We start from the raw sequence: 16,757 nt of genomic DNA, 5'->3' as shown, positions 1-16,757 counted from the left end.
CGTTTTCAGTCAGTGATCTTTGATCAGTGATTCTGACTCACTGAAAGTTTAAATGATGGTTAGCATTTTTTAGTGATGAAGTATTTTTAGTTAAGGTATGCACATTGTGTTTTAGAGATAATGCCATTGTACACTTAATAGACTATAGCATATTATGCACTAGGAAACCAAAAAATTCATTTGACTCATTTTACTGCAATATTTGCATTACTGCAGGGGATTGGAACCAAACTTGCAATAAATATCTCCAAGGATGCCTGTACATCTTAAACTCTGTTAGTGTAAGCTTTTCAATTTCACTCTTCCTTATTTTTTTGGAAATTCTAATTCTTTTGTCCATCATATATATTTTAGAATCAGCTTATCAATATCTGCAAAAATAGTTTCATGAGAAATAGATTGGAAAGACACTGGATCTACTTAACAAATTGGAGAGCACTGACGTTTTAACTATATTGGGTTTTTAGTCAATGAGTATGATGTATCTCTATTTATTTAGGTCTATTGGATTTCTTCCATCAGTGTTTTCTACTATTTGGCACAAAGATACTGTACATATTTTGTTAGATATTTACCTATGAATTGCAGGGGTTTTTTGTTGTTATCCTAAATGACATTTTTTAACGTCACACTCGAATTGTCTATTGCCAGTAGAGAGAAATGCAACTGGGTTTTGTATACTGACTTGAAGAAGTGTTTAATTCTACATTGTAAAGAGCATTCTTGGGGTATAGAATTATGGATTGACAGTACTTTTTTTCTTGCATCACTACAGATGTCACTCTATTACTACCTAGCTGACATGGTTTATGAAGAGAAGTCTTTATTATTCTGTATGTAATGTGTCTTTAAAAAAATCTGGCCACGTGGGGTGCCTGGGTGACTCAGCTGTTGAGTGTCTGACTCTTGATCTCAACTCATATCTTGATCTCAGGGTTGTGAATTTGAGCACCATGTTGGGCTCCACACTGGGTGTGGAGCCTACTTAAAAAAAATAAATAAAATTAAAAAAAATAAAACGATTTTTAAAAATCTGGCTACCTTCAACAGTTTCTTTTTGTTGTTTGCTTTCTGCAGTTTAAATATCATTTGCCTAGGTTTTCTAAAAAAACAAAACACCTCAGTTATTACCTTTTCAAATATTTCTTCTTTTCATCTGTGGTGTTCTATCTTTCTGCCTTCTGGAACTGCCATTATAAATATGTGAGACTGCTTGATACTGTTCTATAACTCTTCAATGGTCTCTGATTTTCTGCCTTATTTTCTTTTTATCTTTACATTAGTGTGATTTCTAGCAACCTAATTTAAAGGTCATGGATTTTTTCCCCTTGGCTGTGTCAAATCTATTGATAAGTCCATCAAAGACATTATTTATATTTCTTCTGTGTTTTCATTTTGAGCATTTGTTTGATTCGTTTTTCATAATTTCCATCTCATTGCTTAAATTAATCCAATCTGTTACTTTGCCTGGTTTTTCCATTCAAAGCTTAAACAGAGTAATCTGAATGCCCTATCAGATAGTTTGAGCATCTGTGCTATGTCCCACTTTGGTCCTAATAACTGGTTTTTCTCTTGAGAGAATGTTATTTTCCCCCTGTTGTTTGTATGTCTCATAATTTTGTAGTTGGGAGTGGTACAATTTTGTTTAGTGTTGGGGTTAGTTTGCCAAAGGGCTTTTCTTAATGTCTATTCTACTCTCAGCTGTAGGTCTTCCCTTTGTAGTGTACCTCATATAGGGTCTGTCTCTTGCAACTTGGACTGAGAGAGTATTATGCTAAGTGAAATAAGTTGGTAAGAGAAAGACAAATACCACGTGATTTCACTTGTATGTAGAATTTAAGAAACAAAACAAATGAACAAAGAAAAAAGAGACAAACAAAAAATCAGGCTCTTAATGATAAGAGAACAGACTGTTATCAGAGGAGAGGTAGGTGGGGGGATGGGTGAAATAGATGAAGGGGATTAAGAGAACACTTATGATGAGTACCAAGTAATGTATAGAGTTTTGAATCACTGTATTATACACCTTAAACTAATATAATACTGTATGTTAACTATATTGGAATTAAAAATTTTTAAATCACAATTTTTAAAAAGATACTAGCTAGTTATAGACTAGTTCATTAATGAAACAACCTCGAAAATGACCATAAATCAATTGTAGAGTATGTGTGTATGAAGATATTCTTATTAACATATCCATCAATTAATTAATGTATTAATAATATTGAAGATACTAGATAATATATGCAATTATGTATCACTATAAATGGTGCTAGGGCAATTTGGTATACATAATGAATAAAATGAACCTGGACTCCCACCTTACCATAATTGAAGTTATTGAAATACGTATCAGGAAAAGTAAACAATAATGCTTCTAGTAAAAAAGAGAAATATATCTTCATGATTTTATGCCGCAAGCTACGAAGACCATGTCCAGTATATAGTAGCTAGGTATCAGCTCTCTGGGAGGAGGGCCTTCAGCTATAGAGCCACCCGACCAAAGTCAAACTCCTTTCCTGGGGAAAGGATTAGATTGATGTAGGCAGTGGGGGGAAAATGAGATGGAGGTATAAAATCATGGCCTCCTCATTCCAAACTGGGGCAACTCTGAAGAGCTAGCCTCGTTTCAATGCTTGCCGTGGTGTGAGCCAACACCTCTGTCTCCACCTTCTCCCTCTGTTCAGTGTTGTTCATTCTTGTCTTCCCCAGTGCTGCTGATCCTGAGAGTACTGCCTAATAAACTTGCTGCACACTAAACTCCTTCTCAGAAAAACAGTTTTGCAACAATGATATGTCAGACAATTCTGAGCAAAACGTGGACAGATATTTAAAATTTTTGTTTCATTATTATTGACAGATGTTTTACAGCTGTCTTCTATTTATAATAGTATTGTATAGCTGAGTAAGAGCCCAAGCCCTACTTTCAAACCCAAGCTCCAGCATATACTGTGGGTGTGATCTTGGACATAACTCCTACATGTCTCAGTATATTCATCTAACAGAGGGGTACTAATACAATCTATCTCATAGGGTTATTGTGAGGACTAAATCCTTTAATATTTGTAAAGTGTTTGAAATAGTTCCTTGCACAGAGTACATTGTTATTGCTCACGGCAAGTGACACTGTTTTTCATTCAAATACTATTAAGTAAATTATTATATAGGTGACATGCCAAAATTTGTGAAGGTTGTAGATGAATAACTGAAATTTGGTGATATTTTCTTTTTTTTTTTTAAGATTTTATTTATTTATTTATTTGACAGAGAGAGAGAACACAAGTAGGGGAAGCAGCAGGCAGATGGAGAGGGAGAAGCAGGCTCCCCATTGAGCAAGGAGCCCAATGAGGGGCTTGATCCCAGGACCCTAGGATCATGACCTGAGCCTAAGGCAGCCACTTAACGACTGAACCACCCAGGCACCCCAGTGATATTTTTTAATGAAAATGTTTAATAAAAGTAGAACACATAAAGGATTAGGGATATCAAAAGGAAGAACAAAGATGGATAATTTTAAAAATACAGACACAAATATAGAAATAGAGATCTACCGTTGTAAGAAATTTTTTTCTGGAAAAACTAGTATTCTAGAAAATCAGTATTCACCTAAGGTAATAAGAATTTCATCAATGAGTAACTGACGAAAATTAAAACATTTGTTTAGCAATTGTTTCACCTAGAAAACAAGTGGATTTCAGAAGAAAAGAAACCTATTATTTATTTCTTTATTCATTTTTCAGAAATGTATTTCCTGGCATGCATCAGCAGTACGCTAGTCTTGTTTCTTATAAAACTGAAGAAACCAGGAATCCATCTTTGTGTTTATACCTGTTTTCACCTATACAAATAATACTAATAACCAATACTTGTAATTTTAGTGTTTAGAAATTTCTTCACATACACAATTGCATTTGTTCTTCAAAAAATATCCTATTTGGTAAAACCGATTTTCATTTTTTATGATGTCCAGATTAGGATCTAGGAATACAGAAACTAGCTCAAGCTAACACAAACTTTCTAGGTTACAGTCAAAGCTGGAACACAACAGATTTTTGGACTCTAAGTCTAATGCCAGTGCCTATAGCTTGGATATCTTCTTAGGGTCCTAGGAAGCAACTTATTCTCTAGAGTTACATTATGATATAAAATAAAACTAACCCCTCCCCACCCACCCTGTTTTTTAAAATGTCACAGTCAGAGGACCCAGTAAAATGCTACAGCTAAGATTTTTTTCTTCGGTGACATTTGATTACTTCCTGGTGAAGGAGTAAAAGAACACTTTGGGTCTTATAAATGTATCAGCTTTGTAGCAGGATGCCCTCCCCGATCACAATTCACCTCCACTCTTATCTCATTCTTGGTTACTCAACCTAATTAGATGTGTAGACAAGAATGAGCTCCAAAGTGAAAGCATGGCAGGTTAACATTCTTCACTGACAGGAAGACCCCCTTTTCCCCCCTCCTGTCTAGTTCCTGTCACCAGTTTTGAGAGAAAGATAACAAAAAGGACAGTGAACTTATTAAAAACAAAATGAAATATTGAGCTATCTACACCATAGCATGGAACTCATTCTAATGAAGAAATTCTAGGAAAAAAAAAGTTTCTGTAGTGGAATAAAATGGATGTGAATGTCCTTTTCCAATGTGAAGTAAACAGTGTCAATAGCTAGAATTCTAGTCTTGGTCTATATCTTCATATACAAAGATGCAATTTTATTAGAGGATTTTATAAATACAAAGGAACTTAAATTTCAGAAAGAAGGTAATATGAGAATATCTGCAGAAATTATTTTTATCTATGTCTTCTTGTCACATATAGACCAAAACGTTGCTGAAGTCAGGTTAAGACTGGGATGATGCATAGAAGAGCTCAGCATGAAATGAAGAAGCAGCATTTGCATCGAGAAACATACACTAGTCTTAGCAGCTATCAGTTGGTCTCCCTTTAACGCTGAGCCCTTCCCTGAATTGAATTGAATGCAATGTCACAGGACATAGCAAACTGGAGGGTAGGAGTTTAGAACCTCTCTGCTAACTCAGTTCACCTGAGAGCAATATTTACAAAAGTTTGTCTCTTAGCCAGATATACATTCCAAAAGCATGTTATTTCCTCAATATGGAAATACAGACAGCATTAGATAAAAAAAAAAAAAAGTACTAGGAAAACCTGCCATAAAGGAAATTTTGTTTAAGCAGGTATTTCCCAAATTTAAGCACAGAACTTAGTTTTTTTTTTCTCATATCATATCTATTTCTATCTCTTGAAATTAGTATTTTACTCTACACACTTAGGTAAATGCTGGTCAAGAATAAGATAATCTTTATTAGTTCTCAAGTATTCACCAAGGAAATGTTCCATGTAGAGGTGGAAAGAGTTTTAAGGTTATAAATGCTTTACATGGCATACGAGATTATATCTACAGGTAATTTTTACAGTATGGCCAATGAACCCTAAAGTCTCTAAAAATGTCCATAGCAATATAAGAAACAGCTCCCATTTTGGTTGTACCTTTAATGTTTATGTTCCCTGAATCATCAGGAACACCCCTAACACTAATACCACATAAGAACAACAGAGCAAACAAGAAGTTTCTAGAGAAAATAACCCCCTTTGGAGATTTTATTATATAGAGCAGCAGGTAGTACATCTTGAACTGTCAACCCCCCACACAGGCAGGATGTACATTGTTTACTGAAAAAACAAGTCACCGAAGACACTAGGGAAATCAATAAGGAATGCAGGAGAACACTAGATTAAATTTGAAAATGATGTGAAGACAATTAGAACAATATAAATTTTAATTAAGAAAGTACTTTCAGGGGCACCTGGGTAGCGCAGTGGTTAAGCATCTGCCTTCGGCTCAGGGTGCAATCCCAGCCTTCTGGGTTCGAGCCCCACATCAGGCTCCTCTGCTATGAGCCTGCTTCTTCCTCTCCCACTGCCCCTGCTTGTTTTCCCTCTCTCGCTGGCTGTCTCCTCTATCAAATAAATAAATAAAATCTTAAAAAAAAAAAAAAGAACTTTCAGAATCTCTTTTTTTCAAATTAGAAAATTTAAAATTGGAACATACAATGTTGGTCTGTGTTGCACGGAAATTACATTATATATAATTACTAACTATTAATTATTTATTTAAATTTGAAACTATATTAAAAATCACTTGCTGAAGAATAAAGAACCAGGAATCAAAAAAAACAAGGAAAGTCATTTCAATATATGAGCGGTTCAAAATTAATAAACAAAGATAAAAGGTTTGTAAACAAATGTAATAAGACTGTTGACTTTGGTAAAAGAAACAATAATTTCCATAATTCCCATACACAACTCCATGTTTAGAGTAGGCAATCCCTGGCATTTTATTTTTATTTATGTATATCTTTTTTTTTTTACCTTTTGGGCCCTTTCACTCATTATTTGGTTTATTTAAATAAAAGTATGGGTACTGGAAGCTTTATGATTTTGTCATGCAAAAAATGAATTTTATTGACATTTACAAACACAATGCTTGAAAATAACAAGGAAATAAATGGTCCTGGAGATTATTGCAAAGATGTTCTCCCCAGATTTGTCTATAGGTTTAATGTAATTGTGATCAAATGTTTATTGGGACTTCTTTGAAACTTGACAAAAAATTATTCTGAATTTTTTCTATAAGGATAAATAGGTGATAAAAGGAAATAAATTATGTTTTTAATTCATTTTTTAAAAATATTTATTTATTTATTTGTGAGAGAGAGAGCACTCTCAAGTAGGAGGGGCAGAGGAAGAGGGAGAGATCTGAAGCAGACTCCATGCTGAGCGCAGAGACCAACGTAGGGCTCAATTTCACAACCCTGAGATCATGACCTGAACTGAAACCAGCAGTCAAACACTTAACTGACTGAACCACCCAGGCACCCTGGAAATAAATTATTTAAGAGATCATGAAAAGAAAGAAATATAATAAGAAAACATAAAAAAAAAAAAAGAAAACATAAAATTGTAGGATTTAAACTGTATGACACTAGAACAAGACCTGAAATATAGATCCACATAACAGAATATATATGATCGAATACAGGATGCAAAAATAAGTGGCTACAGAATGATTATTATTATCAAATGAAAAGATGGGAAGCTTGCTAATTAAATGAGGGGAATCAAATAAGATTATAATTACACAGCAAAAAAGCAAAATTCAAATGAATTAAAGGAGTAAATGAAAAAGCTGCCTATTTATATGTATCTCTTTCCCCATTACAAAGAAGAAAAAGAAAATGTAGGTGAATTTTTTATGGATTTCACAATGTGGAAAGACTGAAAGTGTAGAACCAATGGAAAAAAATTTTAAAAAAGAAAATGTCTCACATACTCAATGGGTAAGTAAAATTAAAATATAAGCAGACATGTAAATAATTAATACAAATATAATAAGGATGTTATTTGGCATTCAGATGGTTCCCAACATTTTGCTATTATAAGCAGTGCAATATTTTGATTCTTTCTTTAAATGATCTCAGCAGAGGGGCACCTGGGTGGCTCAGTCATTTAAGTGTCGGACTCTTGGTTTTGGTTCAGGTCGTGATCTCAGGGTTGTGAGACTGAGCCCCACCTTGGGCTCTGTGCTCAACGTGGAGTCTGCTTAAGACTCTATCTCCCTCTCCCTCTGCCTCCCCCCACCCCGTAAAATAAATAAATAAATCTTTAAAAAAAATGATCTCAGCAGAATTGCAACTACTGGGTCAAAAGGGTTATAATTTCAAAGTTTCTTTATATACATTACACAAAGTGCTTTTCAGAAGCTATGTTGTGATTTATATTTCCCAAAGCAGTACTTGTTCAAATTTCACCATGGTTTCAAGGATTAAAAAAATAAAGATAAAAAAGCAAAAAGAAAACTTACGTGGCTATCATTTAAATCAACATCTATTTGAATATTAGTGACTATGAACATATTTTGAATCATTCTTTGTCCATCTGCACTTACTCTTTTGTGAACTACTGTTTACACTCTTTTTAATGGGTTACAAAGAAATTGGAAACAAAGACTTTGAAGTCGTACACAGGAGGTTTAGCTTTGCCATTAAGCAACTGTCTTAATTTTTTTTTTTTTAAGATTTTATTTATTTATTCAACAGAGATAGAGACAGCCAGCGAGAGAGGGAACACAAGCAGGGGGAGTGGGAGAGGAAGAAGCAGGCTCATAGCGGAGGAGCCTGATGTGGGGCTCGATCCCATAACGCCGGGATCACGCCCTGAGCCGAAGGCAGACGCTTAACCGCTGTGCCACCCAGGCGCCCCAAGCAACTGTCTCAATTTTATGTAAGTTAATTTTTCTGAATTGCAATCCCCTTGATTTAATAAGAGTAATAATAACACCTACACTATGGAGGTGTATCAATGAAATAAAATAATGAGATTTAGGATGCTGATATAAATAGTACAATAAATCTAAGATCTATAAAGAACTTCTCAAACTCAACACTCAAAAAACAAATAACCCAGTCAAAAAAAGGGCAGAAGACATGAACAGACATTTCTCCAAAGAAGACGTACAAATGGCTGACAGACATATGAAAAAAGGCTCCACATCACTAGCCATCAGGAAAATACAAATCAAAAGCACAATGAGATACCACCTTACACCAGTTAGAATGGCAAAAATTAACAAAACAGGGAACAATAAATGTTGGTGAGGATGTGGCGAAGGGGGATCCCTCTTACACTGTTAGTGGGATTGCAAGCTGGTACAGCCACTCTGGAAAACAGTATGGAGGTTCCCCAAGATGTTAAGAATAGAGCTACCCTACGACCCAGCAATTGTACTGCTAGGTATTAACCCCAAAGACACAGATGTAGTGAAAAGAAGGGGCACATGCACCCTACTGTTCATAGCAGCAACATCCACAATAGCCAAACTGGAAAGAGCTGAGATGCTCTTTGACAAATGAATGGATAAAGAAGGTGTGGTACATATATACAATGGAATATTATTCAGCCATCAGAAATGATGAACACCCACCATTTGCAATCGACATGGATGGAAGTGGAGGGGATTATGTTAAGTGAAGTAAGTCAAGCAGAGAATGACAATTATCATATGGTTTCACTCATATGTGGAACATGAGTAATAGCAAGGAGGACAATAGGGAAAGGGAGGGAAATCGAAAGGTGGAGAAATCAGAGAGGGAGATGAACCATGAAAGACTATGGACCCCGGGAAACAATCTCGGGGCTTCAGACAGGAGGAGGTTGGGGGGAGGGAGTAACAGGGTGATGGGTATTGAGGACGGCATGTGCTGTGATGAGCACTGGGTGTTATATTTAACTAATGAATCATTCAACACGATATCTAAAACTAATTATGTACTATACAATGGCTAACTGAACATAATAAAAAAAAAAAAGAAAAAAGTCATGAACCCATTTGTATTGGGATGCTAGTAGTGGTTGCCAATTCCAGTTAGTATTTTTGTATTATGTTAAGATAATTCATATTTTATCATGTTTACCATAACTATGATTAATTTAATGTAATTTAAAAATATTATTTCAAGCAAATTAATATTTTTTGAGCTTTAGATTTTAAGCAACTTTATTATTTCTTACACGTTAGATTTTCTCCTGTTCCTCAATGAGCAGGTGGGATGATTAATACATAGTACAAAAAGATGTACACCCTCTAATAAATTTTCAGGGAATCATTAGCTTGGTAAAGATGAAATTATTTTTCATGATTCTGAATAGCTTTAGCATACTATTTATTTTTAATTTTCCAAAATCTTTAACTCACATACTTAGGTATTTTTTTTAAAGATTTTATTTTTAAGTAATCTCTACACCCAACGTGGGGTTCGAACTCACAGTCCAGAGATCAAGAGTCACACACTCTACTGACTGAGCCAGCCAGGTGCCCCTCACACACTTTAGTATTAAGTGGCCGAAAGGACTTTTGAACATTAAAAATCTCAAAGACAAAATATTTTACAAGTTGTACTTTTGTGCTATGGAATGAAAAACAGTGAACAGATAATGAATATATATAAAGATTATACTACCCATGTTATTCTATTAACTTACTAAAATTTGTGTCCAACTATTCAATTGTGTAATTGTTATTAAATATGTATTAAGACAACAGACATGTAATTTCATCATCTCTGAAATACAAAAGCATATAGGATGACAGAATATGGAGTACCTTGTGTGGGACTCTGACCGCTAAACTTGAAGGCAGCAGTCTCATGGAAGAAGCTAGCCCAGTAATGGTGAATGACGAGATGGCTGGGTTTTTCCTGACCTGATAAAAATATAAAGAGATGTTATTTCTCTATGTCACATTCAAGAGGAAAAATAGCAGTGGAGATTGAAATAGAATCAAAACTCCCCTCAAATGGGAAATTTCTCAGATGATTATTTTTCAAAGTGTATTTTAAGATGAGATTTAAATGCCATTTTTGAAGAACATATCCAACATTATAAAGGTTTTCTCTATAATATTAAAAAATATTATAAAATCAACTCATACATTCTTAGAACTTAATGTCAACTACTCAAATAACAGACATTACTGAGAGCCTGTTTGAGCCTACTGTCTAAAAATGGATTCTAGTAGTTAATTATTTTTGTTTAAATGTACATGCATTGACAATAATTTAAACCAATAAATACAAAATCAATCAATTACCCAAAACATACTGGCTACATAACAAGTACTTGCTTTTAGTACTACCATGTATAAAAGACAAAAATCTGTATCAGCACAGGCATTTATAATTTTAAGCACATTGAACTAGATATCAGCTGACACTGTTCTTAGAAAGGAATGGGAGTGCATGTTACAACCCCTATGAAAGGGATTTTTTGTAACATATGGTAAAATTGTATATATATTTACCATTTTGCCAATCAATACTGCTTGTAGAAATACACCTTAATATACACCTCAAACATGAGAAAGTATACATGTAAGGGCATTATTTGTATAGCAATCTGCATTGGGGCACTATTTATATGGCAAATTATTAGAAATAATGAAAAGGTCCCTGTATTGGCGACTAGTTGTATATAAACAATAATGTAGCAAAAACTGAGGTACTAACAAGTCATAAAAATCAATGAGTAGGGTGTCCACTAACTATTTTATTGGGATTCTAGACATATACATATTATTAGGTGAAGTTAACAAGGTGCAAAAGAAATGATACGGTATCGACCTCTGCATTAGATAGAGGATGACATGGGACTAGGTATGTATATATGCACTTATTCATATAAACTCATTTTTGCAAAACCAAACACAGTATGGATAAATCAGAATCAAATGAAGATAAAATGATTACCTACTGAGAATGTGGTAGATAGCGTAGGTATGGGAATGAAATTTCTTTCAGAACTTTTTATAGAGCTTTGAGTTGTGAACAATACGTGTTTCACAAATTCAAAAATACAACTGAATTTAAGAAGTCTCAAAAAGCAACCCTTAAAACTGAATTTAGGGGCGCCTGGGTGGCACAGCGGTTAAGCGTCTGCCTTCGGCTCAGGGCGTGATCCTGGCGTTATGGGATCGAGCCCCGCATCAGGCTCCTCTGCTATGAGCCTGCTTCTTCCTCTCCCACTCCCCCTGCTTGTGTTCCCTCTCTCGCTGGCTATCTCTATCTCTGTCAAATAAATAAATAAAATCTTTAAAAAAAAAACAAAACTGAATTTAAATTAAAAAAATAGGGAATCCATCTTTGTATGAATTGACAACAAAGCTACACAGAATAAAGAATCAAAGAATATTTTGGCTATAGTTCTCTGCTGTACTGTAGTACAATATATTTTAGGCGCAAAAAGTAATTGTAAAGATAGCTTTAACTCTATTTAGCAGGTTTCTATTCCTTTTTCTTTTCTTCCCTTTTCTTTTTTTGTAGTTGTAAGAATATAGCAATTTTGACAATATTAGCCAAAATATTGACTATGATAGAGCAAATGAACTTCACTGTTGTATTGAGAACCAGGTTTCTCATGTGGGAGAAGGAACAGAGAGTGAGGTAAATTGAGGAAGAACCCTATGGTGTAGGACTGAAAGGGAGATATAAGTACGAATCTTTTTTTTTTTTTTTTTTTGTTTAAAGAAGGCTCCATGCCCAGTGTGGAGCCCAAACTCAGGGCTTGAACTCACGGCCCTGAGATGAAGACCTGAGCTGAGATCAAGAGTCAGACACTTAATGAACTGAGCCACCCAGGTGTCCCAAAACAACAATTTTTAATAATTCTATTTGCTCTGTCCCCTGAAAGGAATATCCCAGCAATAGTGAGCACATCTGGTGCTCATTTCTTGGATACTAAATACTTTGTCCCTATAAAGCAAACCTTAGAAAAGTGTCTAACTCTAGCTTTAAAACTAGCTAAGTGGTGAAACTGGAACTTCTTGTGCCAGAAAGTAACAAAATGTTCAAAAACTAATAGAGACAATTTAAAGGACCTAGGGATTGACTTGCAAAGGATCCTGCTGGCCAAACTGGGAAGTATACGAAAGAATAATAACTAAAACAAAAACAAAAAACAAAAAAACAAACCATGAAGACAAAGTAGCTCCACTCCTCCTAGCCTCTCCGTCTTACAACTAAAACTTGTCAGATGTAACATAGCAGACAAGCCTGAGGAGACTTTGAAAGCATGGGAAAAAGAAGAAGTTAACTTGAGGAACAACATGGTGGTGAGTTCCTGGTTTCTTTTTTCTTTTCTTTTCTGCATAGAGCCCTACGCAGGCCTTGAATTCACGACCCTGAGATCAAGATCTGAGCTGAGATCAAGAGTTGGATGCTTAACTGACTGAGCCATCCAGGTGCCCCAAGTTTCGGGTTTGTCTATAGCCTCTTATATATACAGGACAAGGCACTGCAGAAGCCCCAAACCCAGATCAGCTAAGAGGGGTANAAGAAAAAAAAAAAAAAAAAAAAAAGAAAGAAGAGGAGGGAAACTGATTTTCTGGCTCCTGCTGGTAGACACAGGCAACACTCTGATTCTCTTGCTGGATAGGAGGCTGAGAGAAAGGGTAGCCAGGGCAGAGTTTATCTGAATGAATGAATGAATGAATGAATGAATGAATAAAAATGGTCTGACAATATTCTGTCTACAAGAAACTTCTTCAAATTTAGTGATGTTCGTAGTTTGAAAGAAAAAAGATGGGAAAAGATGTATCATGCAAATATTAATTATAAGAAACAGGAATGGTTACATTAATATCAATATAAAATAAATTTCAGAGAAAATTAAATTACTAGAGACAAAGAGAGGCATTACATAATATTGATACATGAAGGAGACATATAATCCTAACATGTCTATCACAGATAACAGAGCCTCAGCTTACATGAACCAAAAACTGACAGAGCTGAAGAAAGAAATAAACCAATACACCATTATAGCTGTGTGCTTTAACATCCTTCTCTCAGCAACTGATAGAAACACTAGTCAGAAAATCAGCAAGGATACAGAGGACCCAAATAACAAAATTAACTGACAGAATTTAAATGATATATTATGTAGAACATTCAACAAAACAACAGCAGAATACATATTTGTTTCAAGCTCCTGTGGGACATTCACTAAGACAGACCATATCCCGGGTCATAACACAAACCTCAACAAATTGAAAATAAGCTAAATCATACAGATTATGCTCTTTTGACTGTAGGAAATCAATAATGGAAAGAAAAGGGGAAAAAAAAAGAGGGTCTCACACTGCCTTTTTCCAGTCTGTCCTGGCGCCACTCTTTGAATGTCTTCTCAAAGCCAATAAAAATTTGTTGTAATTCAGAAACTCAGTAAACAAGTTAAACAGGCCTCAATGCAAGAGGACAAAGGAAAAGGAGTATGAGATTTTTTTTCTCTGTTGGTGTAAGAGCTATGGGTTTGTACAAATATAAGCTTTAGGGTTTTTTTTTTCTTCTAAATGTATTTATTTATTTGAGAGAGAGAGAGAGAGAAGGAGAGAATGGGGCAGGGAGGGGCAGAGAGAGAGAATCCAAGCAGATATTGAGCTGAGCATGGAGCCCGACACGGGGCTCAATCTCATGACCCTGAAATCATGACCTGGGCCAAAATCAAGAGTCGGATGCTTAACTGACTGCACCACCCAAGTGCCCCTAGTTTTTTTGTTTGTTTGTTTGTTTTTTTAATTGCTCTTAAAAGCCATAAGGTCCTACTGGAAATCTGGATACAGAGAAATCCAGAGAAGACAGAGATAGGTTTCAAAATCAATTCTGTTAACATTTGTTATGTTTTTGTTTTCCCAGACTCAGGGAAATTACTCAGAAATAAAATGATAATGACACTGTTTTAAACAAATTGATCAAGGAGCACCCCCTGAATAAAGTGTGAGCCATCAGACAATACATGTTCGGTGGTCAAAGAATCATGGAATCACTAGCTAAAACCAACCTTAGAGATTACCTGGTGCATCCCCCAGTGTGTTAGGAGATGCGGAAGCCCCCCGCCCCCCGCCAAAAGAAGTTCCTTGCCCAAGGTCATGCAGCTTGTATCTTCTGAATTTAGATCCCCCAGATGCTTTTATACATCAAGTATTCTGTGAATAAATGTGATGATGTGATGGGGATTTGAAAATAATAAAAGCTGAGATGTAAAAGACAAAAAAAAAAATCCATGAAGCTGTACTCACACTTAAAGATAGAAAGCAGGGAGTAAGGAAAGCAGAGGAAAAAGCTTTTTTTCCTTAATATAAGAATCTACAGCTGGGGCGCCTGGGTGGCACAGCGGTTAAGCGTCTGCCTTCGGCTCAGGGCGTGATCCTGGCATTATGGGATCGGGCCCCACATCAGGCTCCTCTGCTGTGAGCCTGCTTCTTCCTCTCCCACTCCCCCTGCTTGTGTTCCCTCTCTCACTGGCTGTCTCTATCTCTGTCAAATAAATAAATAAAATCTTTAAAAAAAAAAAAAAGAATCTACAGCTAATAAAAAATAACAAGAATGATAGACATAATAACTGATACTAGTAGGGATACTAAAATGTTTTGTCAAGTGAAAGGTTGTAAGGGAAGGGGTTATTCACATTGCTTCAAATTATCACTCCCCCCAATTATTTATTAGTTATATGTGGGAAAGATGACCTTTACAACATAAAGATCTGGCAGACACAACCTTAACCAAGTGATTAAACTTAGCATCCCCAATAAAGGGACTTTGTGCCCCTGATGTGTTGTAATAAGTACACAGTACGTGATGGTCTTCCCAAAATGTTAGTCAGAATTATGTAATGAAGAAACAAAGATAAAATAAAACAAAATACATCATGCAATGTAATATTCTAGAGCTGTTAATATAGTTAGGTAGTTCTGTATGTCCTAACTTGGAATAATCTCCAAGATATGTAATGTGAAATTATGAAACAGAACTTTTTGTACAAAAAAAAAGTAATCCATAATGTGCAATATTGTATAAAACAACTGTCCTGGGCTCTTCAAAATGCCAATATTATAAGAGATAGAACAATGTGGGAGGAAATTTTTAGCTTAAATGAGACTTAAGAGTTCTGATAACCAAATGCAATGCACAGTTCTGAACTGGATCCCAGACTGGAGAAAAGATCCAATTTTTAAGTTACAAGGAACATTTTTGGGACAACTGGAGAAGTTTTACTGTGAAGTATATATTAAATATTAACATATCTATATTAAATCTTTGTGTATGATATGGCGTTGCAGTTATGTTGGAGAAAGTCCTTTCTTTTAGGCCATAGATGCTTTAGAGAAGAAATTATAAATCTATAGATAGAGATGGAATATAAAGCAAATTCCCCCCAAATTAACAACTGACGAAGCAGATGAATCTATATGAAAAGTATAGGACTAGTCATTGTACTGTGCTCTTCTATAGGTGTGAAATTTTTCAAAATAAAAAGTTGCATCTTAAGGGGACAAAATTAAAGACTAAATGGCAAAAAAAAAAAATATATATATATATATATATATATTCCTGCAGCTTTAATGAAAGCACAGTTTATTATCTTGAAAATGGGATTTGTGTAAAAGGAACTACTGGGTCATAGAAAAAACATTATAAATTATATTTGTACTTAATTCCTTATGAAAAGGAAATAAGCTCTATTGACATTAAGTATATGAGTTGATAATGCTACACGTATATATTTCCCAAGTAAATATATGCACAGTGAAGTGAATGCTGAGAAATATTTATTAATTGAGGTATACGATTTTAAAACATATTTTGAGACCTTTGTGTAAAGAGCAGTGCTTCTCAAAGTGTAGTCTTCTGACAACCTACACTGGAATAAGTTATGCTGGTAGGGTCTTCCCCCAGACATAATGAATCAGAATAACTGAGTGTGGACCTGGAAATCTAAATTTTGATAAGTTCCCAATTATTGGTTACTGACTTTTAAGATCTACTAAACAAGAAAAAAGGAGTTCTACATATTAAGTCTCCTAAAGAGTGTCTAAAGTAAAAAAAAAATTAATTATAAGCAAGTTGAATCTCAGATTATTTTTCTGAAAAGTGGCTATAATAGTAATTTTATATCTAATTTTCCATACTGCAAAAACATTAATCATTTGCTATAAGCATAGCAAACTAAGACAAATAATCCAATTAAACTAGGGTACAAAGAGACTTTTATGTATTTGATATTCCAACTGCCCACCAATCTCACATCTCCCATTAATATTTATTGATTGACTGAAATACTTAGTTGAGTGTCTTAATTTGGGAGAGATTTTGAGAGTGTGGGACTTTCTCTTACACTTATTTTT

The 16,757-nt window shown here is 34.9% G+C and overlaps 1 protein-coding gene across 1 annotated transcript in view; it reads right to left on the bottom strand.

Moving 5' to 3' along the window:
* Positions 1–16,757, bottom strand: part of CFAP47 (cilia and flagella associated protein 47) — a 484,475-nt gene that overhangs the window by 86,082 nt on the left and 381,636 nt on the right. Inside the window, exon 57 of the mRNA XM_034649559.1 lies at positions 10,185–10,283. Within this exon, the coding sequence (XP_034505450.1) occupies positions 10,185–10,283 (99 nt within the window). The remainder of the gene's footprint in view (positions 1–10,184; positions 10,284–16,757) is intronic.

Source organism: Ailuropoda melanoleuca, chromosome X (genome assembly GCF_002007445.2).
Source record: "Ailuropoda melanoleuca isolate Jingjing chromosome X, ASM200744v2, whole genome shotgun sequence".
NCBI classification, from domain to species: Eukaryota; Metazoa; Chordata; class Mammalia; order Carnivora; family Ursidae; genus Ailuropoda; species Ailuropoda melanoleuca.
Note: the sequence above shows the minus strand (reverse complement) of the source record. Positions and strands in the feature narration are given on the sequence as shown.